The sequence below is a fragment of the Phyllopteryx taeniolatus genome, chromosome 11 (genome assembly GCF_024500385.1).
Source record: "Phyllopteryx taeniolatus isolate TA_2022b chromosome 11, UOR_Ptae_1.2, whole genome shotgun sequence".
Lineage (NCBI taxonomy): Eukaryota > Metazoa > Chordata > Actinopteri > Syngnathiformes > Syngnathidae > Phyllopteryx > Phyllopteryx taeniolatus.
Genome location: NC_084512.1, coordinates 8,452,786 through 8,465,729, shown reverse-complemented (window position 1 = coordinate 8,465,729; position 12,944 = coordinate 8,452,786). Strand labels below are relative to the sequence as shown.

General features: G+C 41.7%; 1 protein-coding gene across 2 annotated transcripts; it reads right to left on the bottom strand.

Moving 5' to 3' along the window:
* Nucleotides 1-7,912: 7,912 nt before the first annotated feature.
* On the bottom strand, nucleotides 7,913-12,133 carry emx2 (empty spiracles homeobox 2). 2 transcript variants are annotated; one of them, XM_061790831.1, is made up of 3 exons: nucleotides 11,209-12,133; nucleotides 10,075-10,259; nucleotides 8,884-9,051 (listed from the first exon to the last, which is right to left on the bottom strand). In XM_061790831.1, exons 1-3 carry the CDS (start codon nucleotides 11,597-11,599, stop codon nucleotides 8,884-8,886), a joined length of 744 nt encoding a protein of 247 aa, XP_061646815.1. In that variant the 5' UTR covers nucleotides 11,600-12,133. The 2 variants fall into 2 exon arrangements, with proteins under 2 accessions (XP_061646814.1, XP_061646815.1); XM_061790830.1 differs by lacking the exon at nucleotides 10,075-10,259 and having other exon boundaries at nucleotides 7,913-9,051; nucleotides 11,209-12,114.
* Nucleotides 12,134-12,944: the final 811 nt, after the last annotated feature.

Genomic DNA, 12,944 nt, shown 5'->3' with positions numbered 1-12,944 from the left:
CACTGGACCTCGTTTTAGCCACGCCCCCAAAAAATCAAGAAAACTGAAATGATGAAAACACTATGGGCTCTATTTTCGTGGACGGAGCATCTGCAGCAAGGGTCGCAGGCGTGCTGGAGACTGTCCCAGCTATCTTTGGGCGAGAGGCGGGGTACACCCTGAACTGGTCGCCAGCCAATCGCAGGGCACATATAAACAAACAACCATTTGCACTCACATTCACACCTACGGGCAATTTAAAGTCTTCAATCAACCTACCACGCACGTTTTTGGGATGTGGGAGGAAACCAGAGTACCCGGAGAAAACACGCAGGCACGGGGAGAACATGCAAACTCCACACAGGTGAGGCCGGGACTTGAACCCCGGTCCTCAGAACTTTGAGGCAGAAGTGCTAACCAGTCGTCCACCGTGCCGCCTATTATTATTAATATTATTATTACTATATTTTTTTTAATCATCCCACTGGCCGACACAGCTATGGGGGGGGGGGGGGGGGGGGGGGGCACATGAATGATCAGGGGGAAGGATAGATACATGAGGCCCGTGGCCATATATAAGTCACCAGCGGTTACCACGAGCTCGTTCTTTATTTAATATGGGTACTTGCGCAAGTTGCCTGCTGCCACATCATCCAAGAGCTCTTACAATGCACAGATCAGTGCAATTACACATCGTCCTCTTCCGCACAGAGACATCTTCATGCGAGACTGTCATTGTGCCACATTTAAAGGGAATGAGAGGAGCCGCTTTGGTTGGCGGGCGAATGAAGTTGGATGTAGACATACGCACAGTGGTGCAGCTCGCCCATTCTCGGATCCACCGGGGTGCGCTGGTCAACAAAATTACCAACACCAGTGTGACCCTTCCTCGGCGCACAGTTGTGCCACCCAGCGTGTCGGATTTACGCTGGTCACGAAAATACAGACCTATATCTCCACAACTGAGAAGTCCATAGCTCATCAAACAATCTTAAACACGTACCGTATAACATATTTAGAAACAAATCTCTCAATATACTTTACAGGGTCTTTCTTATCAAAATTAACAAGGTGTATGCTAAAAATGGTATTTTATTCTCATTTTCAAAAAAGGTTCAAGTATGAATTAGGCAACTATGCTATTAGGCTAACGATATATTGTACAATACATCTACTTCCATGTCAAACAGTCAAAGCAATTAGTCCATGGGTTCATGTGGCCAAGTCATTCTTCATTTTGGTATTAATGCTGAACCTCGAGCCAGCATGTTCGCAGCCACAACATCAGGACATTAAATTCTTGGAAACAACCACACAGACTATTTTGTCATACATACCAAAGAGCATTTTTCCACTTATCGAGACGAGCACAGACTGCACACATCCCCGCTGCCCAGCCACAAATACAGTACATGAGCACATAGTGAAGAGGCACACACAGAAACCCTCATGGAAAATATTGTTTGGGAATATTAGTCATGTTAAAACTAACTTTAAGGGTTTGTTGAATTTGGAGGGGTGCTATTATGACAGCACTGATCAAGGAGTTGGCCCCGTTTCACATGGATACCATAAATAGCACTTGAAAAGGTTCTAATGAGAGTTGGCATAGACGTTGGCTTCACTTTTCAGAGTTGTGACTTTCTTCATATGTCTTGTTTGGGCTGCAGACACAATTTGGCACGTTCTGATTCTCACACTCATGTGTGACAAACCAATGTGAAGTCCATTTTTTAATAAACTGCTTGTATTTCACCCCTGCATTTTCTACACCGCTTGTTTTGTTGCGGGTTGCGGGGAGCCTGCAGCGGGTCGCCAGTCATTCCGGGTACATAAAGAGACCGACAACCAATCACACTCACATTCACCCCGTCATTGAGTGGGAACTAAACCCATCTCAGGCGAGTGAAGCACTACACTATCAGCGACTACTCTTATTCCATGTTTTCTAAAATATTTTTTTAATGTTGTATGATTTAGAAATTTCTAATGATTAGTTCGCATTTATTCATATTTCCAACACGGATTCTTTTCCACATAAAAAATCATGGAAATTGAATGAATCCTTTCCAGGGTCAAACTGTCACCATCATAAAACCCTTATTAACTTTTGAGGCAATGTTTCAAGTAACATTTGAACATTCTTAACGTTCATGCAAAAGTAAAAAATAAGTTAACTTCTGTAACATTAATACGTTAACAATAAATACTATAGACTCACTACAAAGGCAGATAACTAGCTAACTAGCCTGGCTTACATCCGTTTGTTTTCGCTCTGACATTTCTTCACAAAGCGGAGAAGAGCTACTCATTTTCTGAGAAATAAGTACTGTTGTTCTTTTTGCATTCAATAATGTAGCTATGGAGCTTGTTCAAAGGACAAACGTTTGTGGGTCATTTTCATATGATGTGATCAATAAGGGTAAAGACAAACCCCACTGAATTTCCTATTGAAAATCAATTTCTTTGACTCAAATGAGTATTTGAATCATTAGCATTTGTTATCATTCAAATGATAATAACTGTTACTCAAAAAAAATTCTAAAGTAATATTTTTCAAACTTTTAATGCCAAAATATCTTTGCTGTTATGTGTCCCACGATTCAAGACCAGTAGAAGAAGAAATGAAGTCCCAAATTCAGTTTCATGAATTACAGGTTTTCTCAATATGCAAATTACATAGAAATAGGGGGGGGAAATACTGTAGTTGTTTTTTTTCCCCGTTGCTTAATATGACTTTTCTGTGCAAATCTGTGAGCTATTTGGCATTCACACAATAGCAGATAGCAAAAGAGATGATGTTATTTCTGAGATATGTATGAATTTGTGAACGTGTCAAAACTATTGTGTCTTTACCCTTATTATGACTGTATAAAGACAAGCGTGTAATGGGTTTAATGGGTAGTTAGGATCATTTATGCACTTGGATCCGCAAAGTTTGAAGGGCGACACATGGAAATTGTGCAACTCACGTGGTTGTTATGAAGCTGTTTATTTCTTTACGGTTATGCAAGGAGTTTGTTTCAGTGGGCCACGACCATGTGCTCTTTCAATACGGATCGCCTTTACTATGAATGCCTAAGATTTAAAAACAGCAATAACGCTTTTGAACATGAGACTTTAAACGTGGCTGTTTCAGCATGGGAAATATTCCCATAAAATATAATAATATAAAATTGTTAAATAAAAAAAAAAAATTATGTCTTTACTGTTATGGATCAAATTATACGCAAATGATCGTGCTGTTGAACCAAACAAAGTAATCCATTTTAGAGCTGCAATTGCAATACCATGACATCGCAATATATTTGCTCACGGTTATTGTACCGTCAGAATCTGATACCGGGCCATGCCAACATGCAGTTTGCTTTCCCATTGCCTCCATCTGTCCTGTACGTTTTCACTCACTTCTTCTTTTAAGACCCCTCCCTGAGTCTTTTGAGTTGGGGAGAAAAAGAACCAAGAAAAATCCAACAAACTGAATGAACCAAGTTCTCGTGAAAGTAGCTGAAATTCCATGCATGGTGAAACTTCAACTTCCAAGGTTGTTTTTTTTCACTGCAACAGTTATTTTTAATACTTGGTTAGTTATTTATAATACTGTATTGCTCAATATAAAGCTGTAAAATTCTATTTCCTAAATGTTGCAGGCTTGACGTCACCTTCGTGCCGAAACAGAAGTGCGGTCCATCCATCCCAGTGCAAACAAGCATCCCTCCTACACCACTGCAATTTTTCTGTTGCTTCACTTTCCAGACACTCATTTGCACCCGGACTCGGCCGACAGACACTTGATATATTGTGGGGGGGCTGGGTGGGGGGTGGGGGGGGGGGGGACACAGACTTTTCCACCACTTTGTTACCAAGAGGGGGAGACACAGAGAGTCTGTACTGGGTGCAAAGCAGGTGCGCACCTGTCTCACACTGCAAGCTTTATTTCAACTTCTGAGTCACAACAGCACTGCAATGAACGAGAATGTATTAGTAAATGTACTTGATAGCAAGTTGTCCTTGTAAAATCTTGATGAATTTTTCCTTCACGTATTATTAGCTGCTAGATGGTCAGTGGTGCCGCACAGACGACTCTCATATCAGTGGCGCTGATGAGAGAGGGGACTCGCAGGTCAAGAGATGCAGAATAGTTCAGCAGGCACATGTGATATATTTAGTGAAGCCATTGTTTGTTTTATTTAGGGAGCGAATTGAGGATTTTCCAAACTGCTGGGCCCCTGAGGTATTTTATCAGGTGTACAGTCCGCCATGTGTTACACATTAGGGCGCTGAGGGGAATGTAGCCGTTTGCACATACGACTTATAAAATGTTTGTAATTTCAGAGGACGGGGGGTCCACAATTGCTCCCTTCAGAGCTGGCGGACGGATGGAAAACATGCCACTTATATGCAAATGAAACAGCATCACATTACACACAGACACACACACACTCTCTTTCGTCATTAAAGAAAATAAACCTCATGGAATCTGTGGGACTTCAGGAGAGCTGTAAAAGTTGATTCTTTCAGAAAAAGAAAAGCAATAAATAGCTCTTATTTGTCACAGTAATTTCAGAGGCAGTGCATCATGGGTATGAGGCCAAGGAGAAATATTGCTGAATTTTCCATTTCTTGGTGTGCCCCGGGCAACATGCAGACCCCGTATATAAGTCAATGCATGACTAGGGCTGAAACTAACGATTGTTTTAATAATCGATTAATCGGGGGATTTTTTTTCTTTTTCTTTTCTGATTAATCGATGAATTGGATTTAAAAAAAAAAAAAAAAAAAAAAGCTTTTTTTCATCTCTTTATTCAAAAACAGGACCTTATTTCAAATTGACAGTGCAGAAAATGCACAAACCTAAATTGCTTATGAATCAGTTACTGGTTTGGTCCGTAAAATGTCCGAAAATTGTCCAAAATGTCGATCGTTCTTTTCCAAAGTAAAAGCTGATGTTTGTAAACGTCTTATTTTGAATAAACAAAAAGATATTCAATCTGCTGATATGGAGGACGACCGAAATCGAACAATAATTAAGGTCTCTAAGCAATTAATGGATTCTCAAAATAGTTGCTGATTAATCGTGGCACCTCTGTGTGTGACTTTCATCATGTGACTCTTATCCATCCATCTCATCACATAGTTGCACAACGTATACTCGCAGTATGTGCAAAATGCTGATGAAACAATGTGGCGAAAGATGTACACGAAGGACACAACAAAGAAGAAAATGTAAATAGTACTACTCGTTGTACTTTATATTTTGCATTTTTTGGGTGTCTAAATGTGAATTGACTGTTAATCCGACCAATTAAGAGCAACATCTGATGGGATGAATGCGGAGTGTAAGTGCTGACGGCCTTCCTTGAGACTGGAAAGTGCTGCGTTTGTCAAATCGTCACTTCGCATCATGTCTGCCTCATTATTAACAAAATAAAGAAGAAAAAAGGAAACTGTAACCGAGGCTCCTATGTTCAATTAATTACGATGCGAGTTGTTTGAAAGGCTGATTGATTGTAAGTGTTCATTTGTCTTGCATATTTATCGCTGCCTTATGGCAAGGTCGGGAAGAATTGTGTGGAGTCCGTTCTCCCGTTTCACGGATCCATTTCAGTGGCAATTTGGGAAACCGGACAGCTCAAATTAGTCGGGACGCGGTTGCGCGGACGTGCTGCGGCCTGCCGGGTGCCACAGACGCGCTGCGGGACAACATCCATGCGCAAATAAAAAAAAATAAAACAATAATTTAAAAAAATGAACACTGAAAAAACAAAACTCCGTTGTTGAATATGAGCAGCGACATTGAACCTGTCCGGTGTCTTCTCCTCCCTCCCTCGCGCAGCCTCCATTCACATTAGTGCTGTCAGCGGACGTCATTAGAGCTACTAATTGCAGATTAGAGGTTTTGGGTCAGTGGGGGTCACTTGATAGGCGCAACTACTCTTTTCACTGAAGGATAATTATTTCACATTGCGCACTGAATGTTTAATGCTGCAAATTGTGCGGGGTACAGATGGAATAGGATCACGTTGGAGATGATGTGTGGCGAGCACACAATGTTTGGAATGCTGGATTCGGCAAATGCAAATTTGAATCCCATATTGCGCGTTGAACTGCTGGGGGGTGTGGAGGGGGGGGGGTGCACTTTTTACACTGGGGGGGGGGGGGGTCCTTTTTATTTACTGAATTCGAACTTGTTCCTCAGTTGCGCATGATTCAAATGTGTTCAAACTTTTACAGAGGAGAAAATGACGTCAATTTAGCACATTTTAATCACGTGCAGCCGAAAATTAATGAGACTTTCTCATTTTAATGACGACTGAGCAGAATTTATTAACAATACAACATTATTTTACTAAAGATTGTGTTTTTGTCATTACAATCAATAATCCACCGTTACATATTAAAGGTATTTTATGAGCACTACTGTTAGTATTTGTTATTATTCGATCCGCGGGGTTTGCTAAACAAAGTATAATAGTTTTAACGTATTTTTTTTTTTTTTAGGTTTGTATATTTCAATCAAAGAAAATGCATGGTATTAAATTGACAACACTAAGACAATACAATTTGATATAGTCTAATATAATTTGAAAATAAACCGGCACTATAATATAGTATAATGTAATAAAGTATAATATAATTTGGGTTTAAGCGGTACAGAAAATTGATGTTTTATATATGATTATATTATACAGTCTAGCATTGTTTCCATATTGTCACGGACTCGAGTTTCCTGTATATTGCGCATTTGAAGAGAAAAAAAAAACAGAAATGAAAAGTGAAAAGGGTTTGAATGGAGGGATTTGCAGGTTAAAACATATGCATGAATTTTTATCAAATGGTGGCAGCAGGCTCTAATGAGCCGCCGTCCTGTCTCGTGTGTGTCCACACACGCAGAGGGTGCGATGGGGGGTGCGCCAAATTTTGTTTGGTGGATCAAGGCTCACCGCCTCCACTGCACTTTCTTTATCTTAATTCCAACTTGAAAAGATATAATTATCTAGTTTGAACAGGAGCGCTATCAAATCCGTCTTTCTCGGCTGCGGCGGGGAGGGGAAAAGCTCGAGTGGATTGTGAGGCTCTGAGCCGCTCGGTGTTGCCCGAGATAGGAGTAATGAAGTTGTGGAGTCCGGAGATACAAAGGGCATTAACCTCATTAGCATGAAACCTTTTCTTCTAACTATTGTGGGACCCTTTCACTCCTCTAATCCCCCCTATTTCAAAGCTGGGTTTGTAATAAAGCTTTTAGGGTTGTTTTTTTTTTCTTCCCCCCCCCCCCCATAACGCTAATGGTATTCTCTAAAGATTTGTATTGCTGTTAGAATCAAATGGACCAATTAAGAAGAAGGGGGGGGGGACTTTTTTTTAAAAACAACGTATTAAACAAAACAAAAATATATATATTTTTTAAAAATCTCCTTTGAATGTGTGTCATTTTTGCTTTGAAGTGTGCACGTTCGTTCAAATTGCGCGGTGTTGTGGTTGCAGCACAACAAGATTGAAAACAAAGATCCTATTTTGCGGCCCATTGCAACCTTCCCTTATCGCGTCGTGAGGGCGAGTCAGATTGGGCTAAATTATGTCCAAGCAAGCCCCCTTGGATCCGGATTAAGAGATTAAAGTGGACCACTGGGCAATGCTTCCCCCCCCCCCCCCTCCACTCCCCCTTCACCCCCCCCCCCCCCCCCCCCCCCCCCCCCACCCCACACCCTCATATTACTCGCATGATAATTGCCCAAACTGATTTGCACTTTCACAAAAGCTCGTGGAGACTCTTTGGAGCTGCACACAATCCTGCATGTGAGAAACAAATGCTGAATTCGGCGCAAATTATTTGCTCTTCTTTTTATTTGTTTGTTTTTTGTTTGTTTGTTTGTTTGTTTGTTTTTTTACAATGCACAAAACCCGGCAACGACTATAAATGATGAAAGACGTGTATTTTTACGCCGCGCGACATATTGATAAAACTTTATTGACAAAATATGGACAATTACATACTTCTTGGAAGTATACTTTGTGTTAAAATTGTAGCAAACTTAACACAGACACAAAAATTATTTACATTCTGAAAAAGAGAGTTTAACAGAAGCAATAACAATAACTTTTTTTTCTGTACATGGAATACGATCAGTGCTTGTTTTTTTTCCATTTGTTTGTTTGTTTATAATTCATCTTTGTGGCATGATGGAGTGGAGGCTCACGTGGCTGCGTGCGTGCGTGCGGCCAAGCACAGCCACACACTGGTAAAGCTTTAGAGGTTCTAGGAATGTCTTGATGACTTCCCTTAAATTGTCTTTTTTTCTTTCTTTCTCGAAAACCAGTTTTTGCTCTTTTCTTGATTTAAAAAAAAAACCCAAAAAAACACGATAAAGCACTGCTACTTCATATGTTTCCACAATCACTTTTACACGAGAATGATGATTTAAAGACCGCACACTGTTTGAAAGAGAAGTACAGCACCTCTCTGTTTGAAAATAGTCAAATAAAAATGTGTTTTGTCTTCCTCTTGATTGTGTCAAATTAAAACAACTACCATGCAATTCAAGTTTGTTTTAAAAAAAAAAAAAAAAAAAAACAGTTTTGGTATCTTGAGTGGGAAGAAAATGGAAGTGCAAACGTCCAATATGAATTGGAGAAAAAAAATCAAACCAAAAAAAAAAAGAATAATTCAGGTGTTGGCGGATGGTGAGACACATTGTGTCATCAGTACCATGTTCCTGGTTTTTTTGGACTGACGGGCCCGCAGGGTGACAGCTGGGCCGTGGACCAGCACCAGCCGGCCTTCCGTCGCCCTCAGCTGCCCATCGGAGGTGTGAAATGTCACCTTGGGTTATTCGACCCTTCTGTCTGTCCACGGTATCCCGTATTCGCGTCCTCCTCCGCTCAGAAGCACGTTTGAGTCTGGTTTTAATCGTCCGAAGTCACGTCGATTTCCTCCGGACTGGGCTGTTTGGTGGCCAGCCTCCAGCGGTTGATGTGATGGGAGCCCTTCTTCTTCTGCTGGGACTCGGAGCCCTCCTCCTCCAGCTTCTGTCTCTTGAATTTCGTCCTCCGGTTCTGAAACCACACTTTTACCTGAGGTGAGAAAAAAAAAGAAAAGAAAAAAAATGGATCAGTACCACCAAACAGATGCGCAAAACCTTGCGTAAATACGCACAGGCCTGACCAGACATGCACAACATTAAAGGGTAAAATTGTAATCACACAATTCAAATTGTATTCATACAGTTACAAGTACTGTTTTTTTGTTTTGTTTTTTTAAACATCTGATACAAATCAAATCAAATCATCGAATAGAAAGAAAGATTGCCATCATGTGACACATTTAACGCGCTCCTTAATCCACTCACCGAGCTGATCAGTGGCGAATTAACAACACGGAAATCGATCGATTGTATGGCCCAACTCAATTGTCACTGTTCACTTGGCGTCCGCGGTGCGTTTAAGAAGCCCTCAGTGTGCTAATTGAACGACGTGATGCTGCATTTGTCCCTTCAGCTCCTCCAAAGGGCCGATGGGCTCGAACCGTGTGTCAAATACGGCCGAGGGCGCCCGCCACCTTCTTTGTATCGCCGAGCCCGCAAAAATGCTTCACTCCTTCATGTAGCCTCCATTTTGAAAGGCGACATTGTCAGTGTCGCCCCCAAAACAAAAGTCATTCAAACCCCTCCTAAAAGAAGGTTAGAGGGCCGGACAATCAGGGGGTTACCATATTGTCTTCTGTATGCGCCGCGCCATTCGTGGACAATTAATTTAAAGACAATTACAAAATAGAAGTGCACACATGCATCTTTATCTTCGTGCATCAGCGTTTTTTTTTTGTTTTTTTAAAAGATATAATACAGTATGAATATTAGTTTTCAAATAAACAAGAGCCAATACTGAAGAAAATAAACGTCACTCACGGTGAGTATTTTTTTTCCCTTCAAAATCTATCCCCCCCCCTATAAGAGCACAAACAACACATGCACGCAAACTCATGTATATATATATATATATATATATATATATATATACACATAGTGCAGTTATCCAAATGCCCCCCCCCCAAAATACAAATACAAATAAAAATAGCAACTAAAAAAATGATGGTCTTACCTGAGTTTCTGTGAGGCTAAGGCTGTGCGCGAGCTGTTTTCTCTCCGCACCCACCACGTAATGGTTTTTCTCAAAAGCGTGCTCGAGCCGCAGCAGTTGCGAGGGGGAGAAAGCCGTGCGGATTCGTTTGGGTTTTCTGGCCAGCGCGTTGTGCAAAAGGAAGCTCTCGGGACTCGTTTCGTTACCTGGAGCCCGACAAGGAAAAAGGAAGCAACGCTGTCATGCTTGCTTTGAAATGATACACGTGCAATAACGGCGGGCCCGTGCACGGATTTTATGGCGATGTCTAACTGCGCACTGGGAGCTTATCGGGAATGTGTCATTATTGCGCTATTACATCGAACCGGCTCGTTTCACATCCCCAAAAAGAAACAAAACCAAAAGAAAGCAGAGGCTTAAATCAATTAATCTGTCAGAAAAAAATATATATATGAAAGCAGAAAAGGGAAAGAATTGTGTCCATTTTAAATTCAAGTGGTTTCATTGTATTTTAATGTAACTTAATTTAAATACAAATATTTTCATATTTGTAAGCACAAACAATGAGCGAGTGTCAAGGCTCTTTTTTTAAAGAAAATACAGAGCGACCCTAAATTAAAAACAGGCCACCTGCAAAATAATATTAGTATTATTTCAAATAAACAAAAGATACACACGTGTATGCATGTCACTATAATAAATCTCCTGTTATTTTGCTGGCTGCAGTCCGAACATTGTGCGCATATATTTCACAACGCGCAACAAAAGCCAAATTATCACTAAAATGTAGTTTTTAAGAAAGCATAAGTCAATAAAATATTTGAACGAATGCGTTGTTTCTGTTAATAACGCTACACTGAAAAAAAATACTTAATCTTTGGGCGCACGATTAAATTGTGGTCAGCTGACGTCATTTGCCCCTCTTTTTCTGGAAAATAAAAAAAATTCTACGTTAGTTGAACACATTTTAATCATGTGCAACTGATGTACATGTTCGAATGAAGTCATTGGAAATGACTTTTTTAAAAACGCTTTTTTAAACTTTAAAAAAGAAAAAATTAATTGAAGCGATATTGCTTCGTATCCTTCCTTCCCTCTTGCTCTCTCTTTTTTTTCTTTTTTTTTTTCATGCATAAAAATGAGCCAAGAACGTACCTTGAAATCTGTGCCCCAAGTATCTATATCTGTGTAATAACCAGGGGTAGAAGGTGGAGGGGTCCCTTTGCTGGCCGCCAAAAAGAGGGTGCTGACTGTGCGGGGACGAGAGCGGGTGAGCGGCCAGCCCGTGCGGCCCGGCCACCGGATGCACCGGCACCGCCGAGTTGGGCGGATGCGAGACCGTCTCGGCGAACACCAAGTCCGGGTTGGAGTAGACCCCCCTGCCGCTGGAGTGGAAGCCGTTGAGGAAGGGGTTCATCTGGCCCGAGTGGGCGTAGCTGAGAGCCGCCGGCCTGATGGGCTCCTCCGAGCGCGACGCCGGGACCGGATTATCCTTGGCCACCAGCGACTCGATGGTGAAACACCTCTTGGGTGCGGGTTGGAACATGGCGCGGTAGTCCACGTGAACCCACTCGAAGTGGAACTTATCGTGGAAAATACTCCAGAGTTGACGAAGCGCGCAAAGTTGGCGAAGTTGAGGAAACGCGCAGCATGCGGCAGGCGGGCAAAAGTGTCCGTGCGCCCCCAAACTAATCCATGGATGCCATCGTTTTCCTCGGTGACTCGGTGCGGGCAGATGTGTTAGTTCATGAGGCTAATTAGAGCTGCGCTCCCATAAACGGCTTCCTGTCAAGCCTCTAATGGCGCGCCGATTGGCCGCTGCCTCTGCCGCTCGCCTTGAGGTGGACGACGAGCACAAGCGGGAGCGAGCTGCCGCTTTAAAGTGAGGCGGGCGAATCGAGCGTGGAACGCGACGCCGACGCGATTCGTCCACTCAACGGCACCCCCGCCGTGCACGCGCACCCCGCGCGACTCGCGCGCACGGCTCACGCCCGCGAAGGCCTCTGACACGTCCGCACTTCAAACGAGCCTTATTAGTCCGTTCCGATCCTCGAGCGCTCGGCCTTCATTCACGCGCTAATTACGTTCCTCCGCCAATTGTTTTGGTGCGGTCCGATTGAGCCCAAAGTCGTAGTGTGTTTAAAAAAAAAAAAAAAAAAAAAAAAAAAAAAGAGCGCACAAGCACACTATCGCTGAAAGACAAGTCAGGAAATTGCTCGTTCAGAATCTGATGTAAACAAATGCACGTCGAGGCTTTCCGAATTCGTACACATTTCTGAGTAATTAATTGTCGTTTTGCATTTGTAAGTAGGCCTATGTCGGGTATCAGTTGTTCTACAGGCGCTTCATCTCTTTTTTTCCCAGTTGGTTTTAATTCACTTTAAAATTACGCGGTTTTTTTTCATCCACGAGGAATAACTGCTACTATTACGCGGCCCTAAAAAAATAAAAACTCAGCTCATGTCCAGCGCCTATGGAAAAATATATCCAGACATCATTTTTAATTCTGTCCGTGTAACAGCAGCACGACATAGCAAACTTAACGCATTTCTGTTTCATATACGCTTAAAAAGGTTAAATTGCGTTTTTTTTTTTACATATATAATTTTAGTTTGTCGTACTATTGCTCAAGTGGACTTTTATTGTCGAGAATTAATATTAGTCCTGAGTAAAATACACCTGTGAATTTAAACTTCTGTAACACCTGAATTTTCCCCCTGGATAAGGATATCTTATCTTATTCTAGTATGAAACTATTATTAATGTATGGTTCATAAAGTTGATTACATAAACGCTCAATTTCATATGATTTGCGTTTTGGCATGTTACTGATAATGCAAAGTTTTTGACTACTGTATACCGAATGCATTTCCGCGATTCAATGTTTCCTT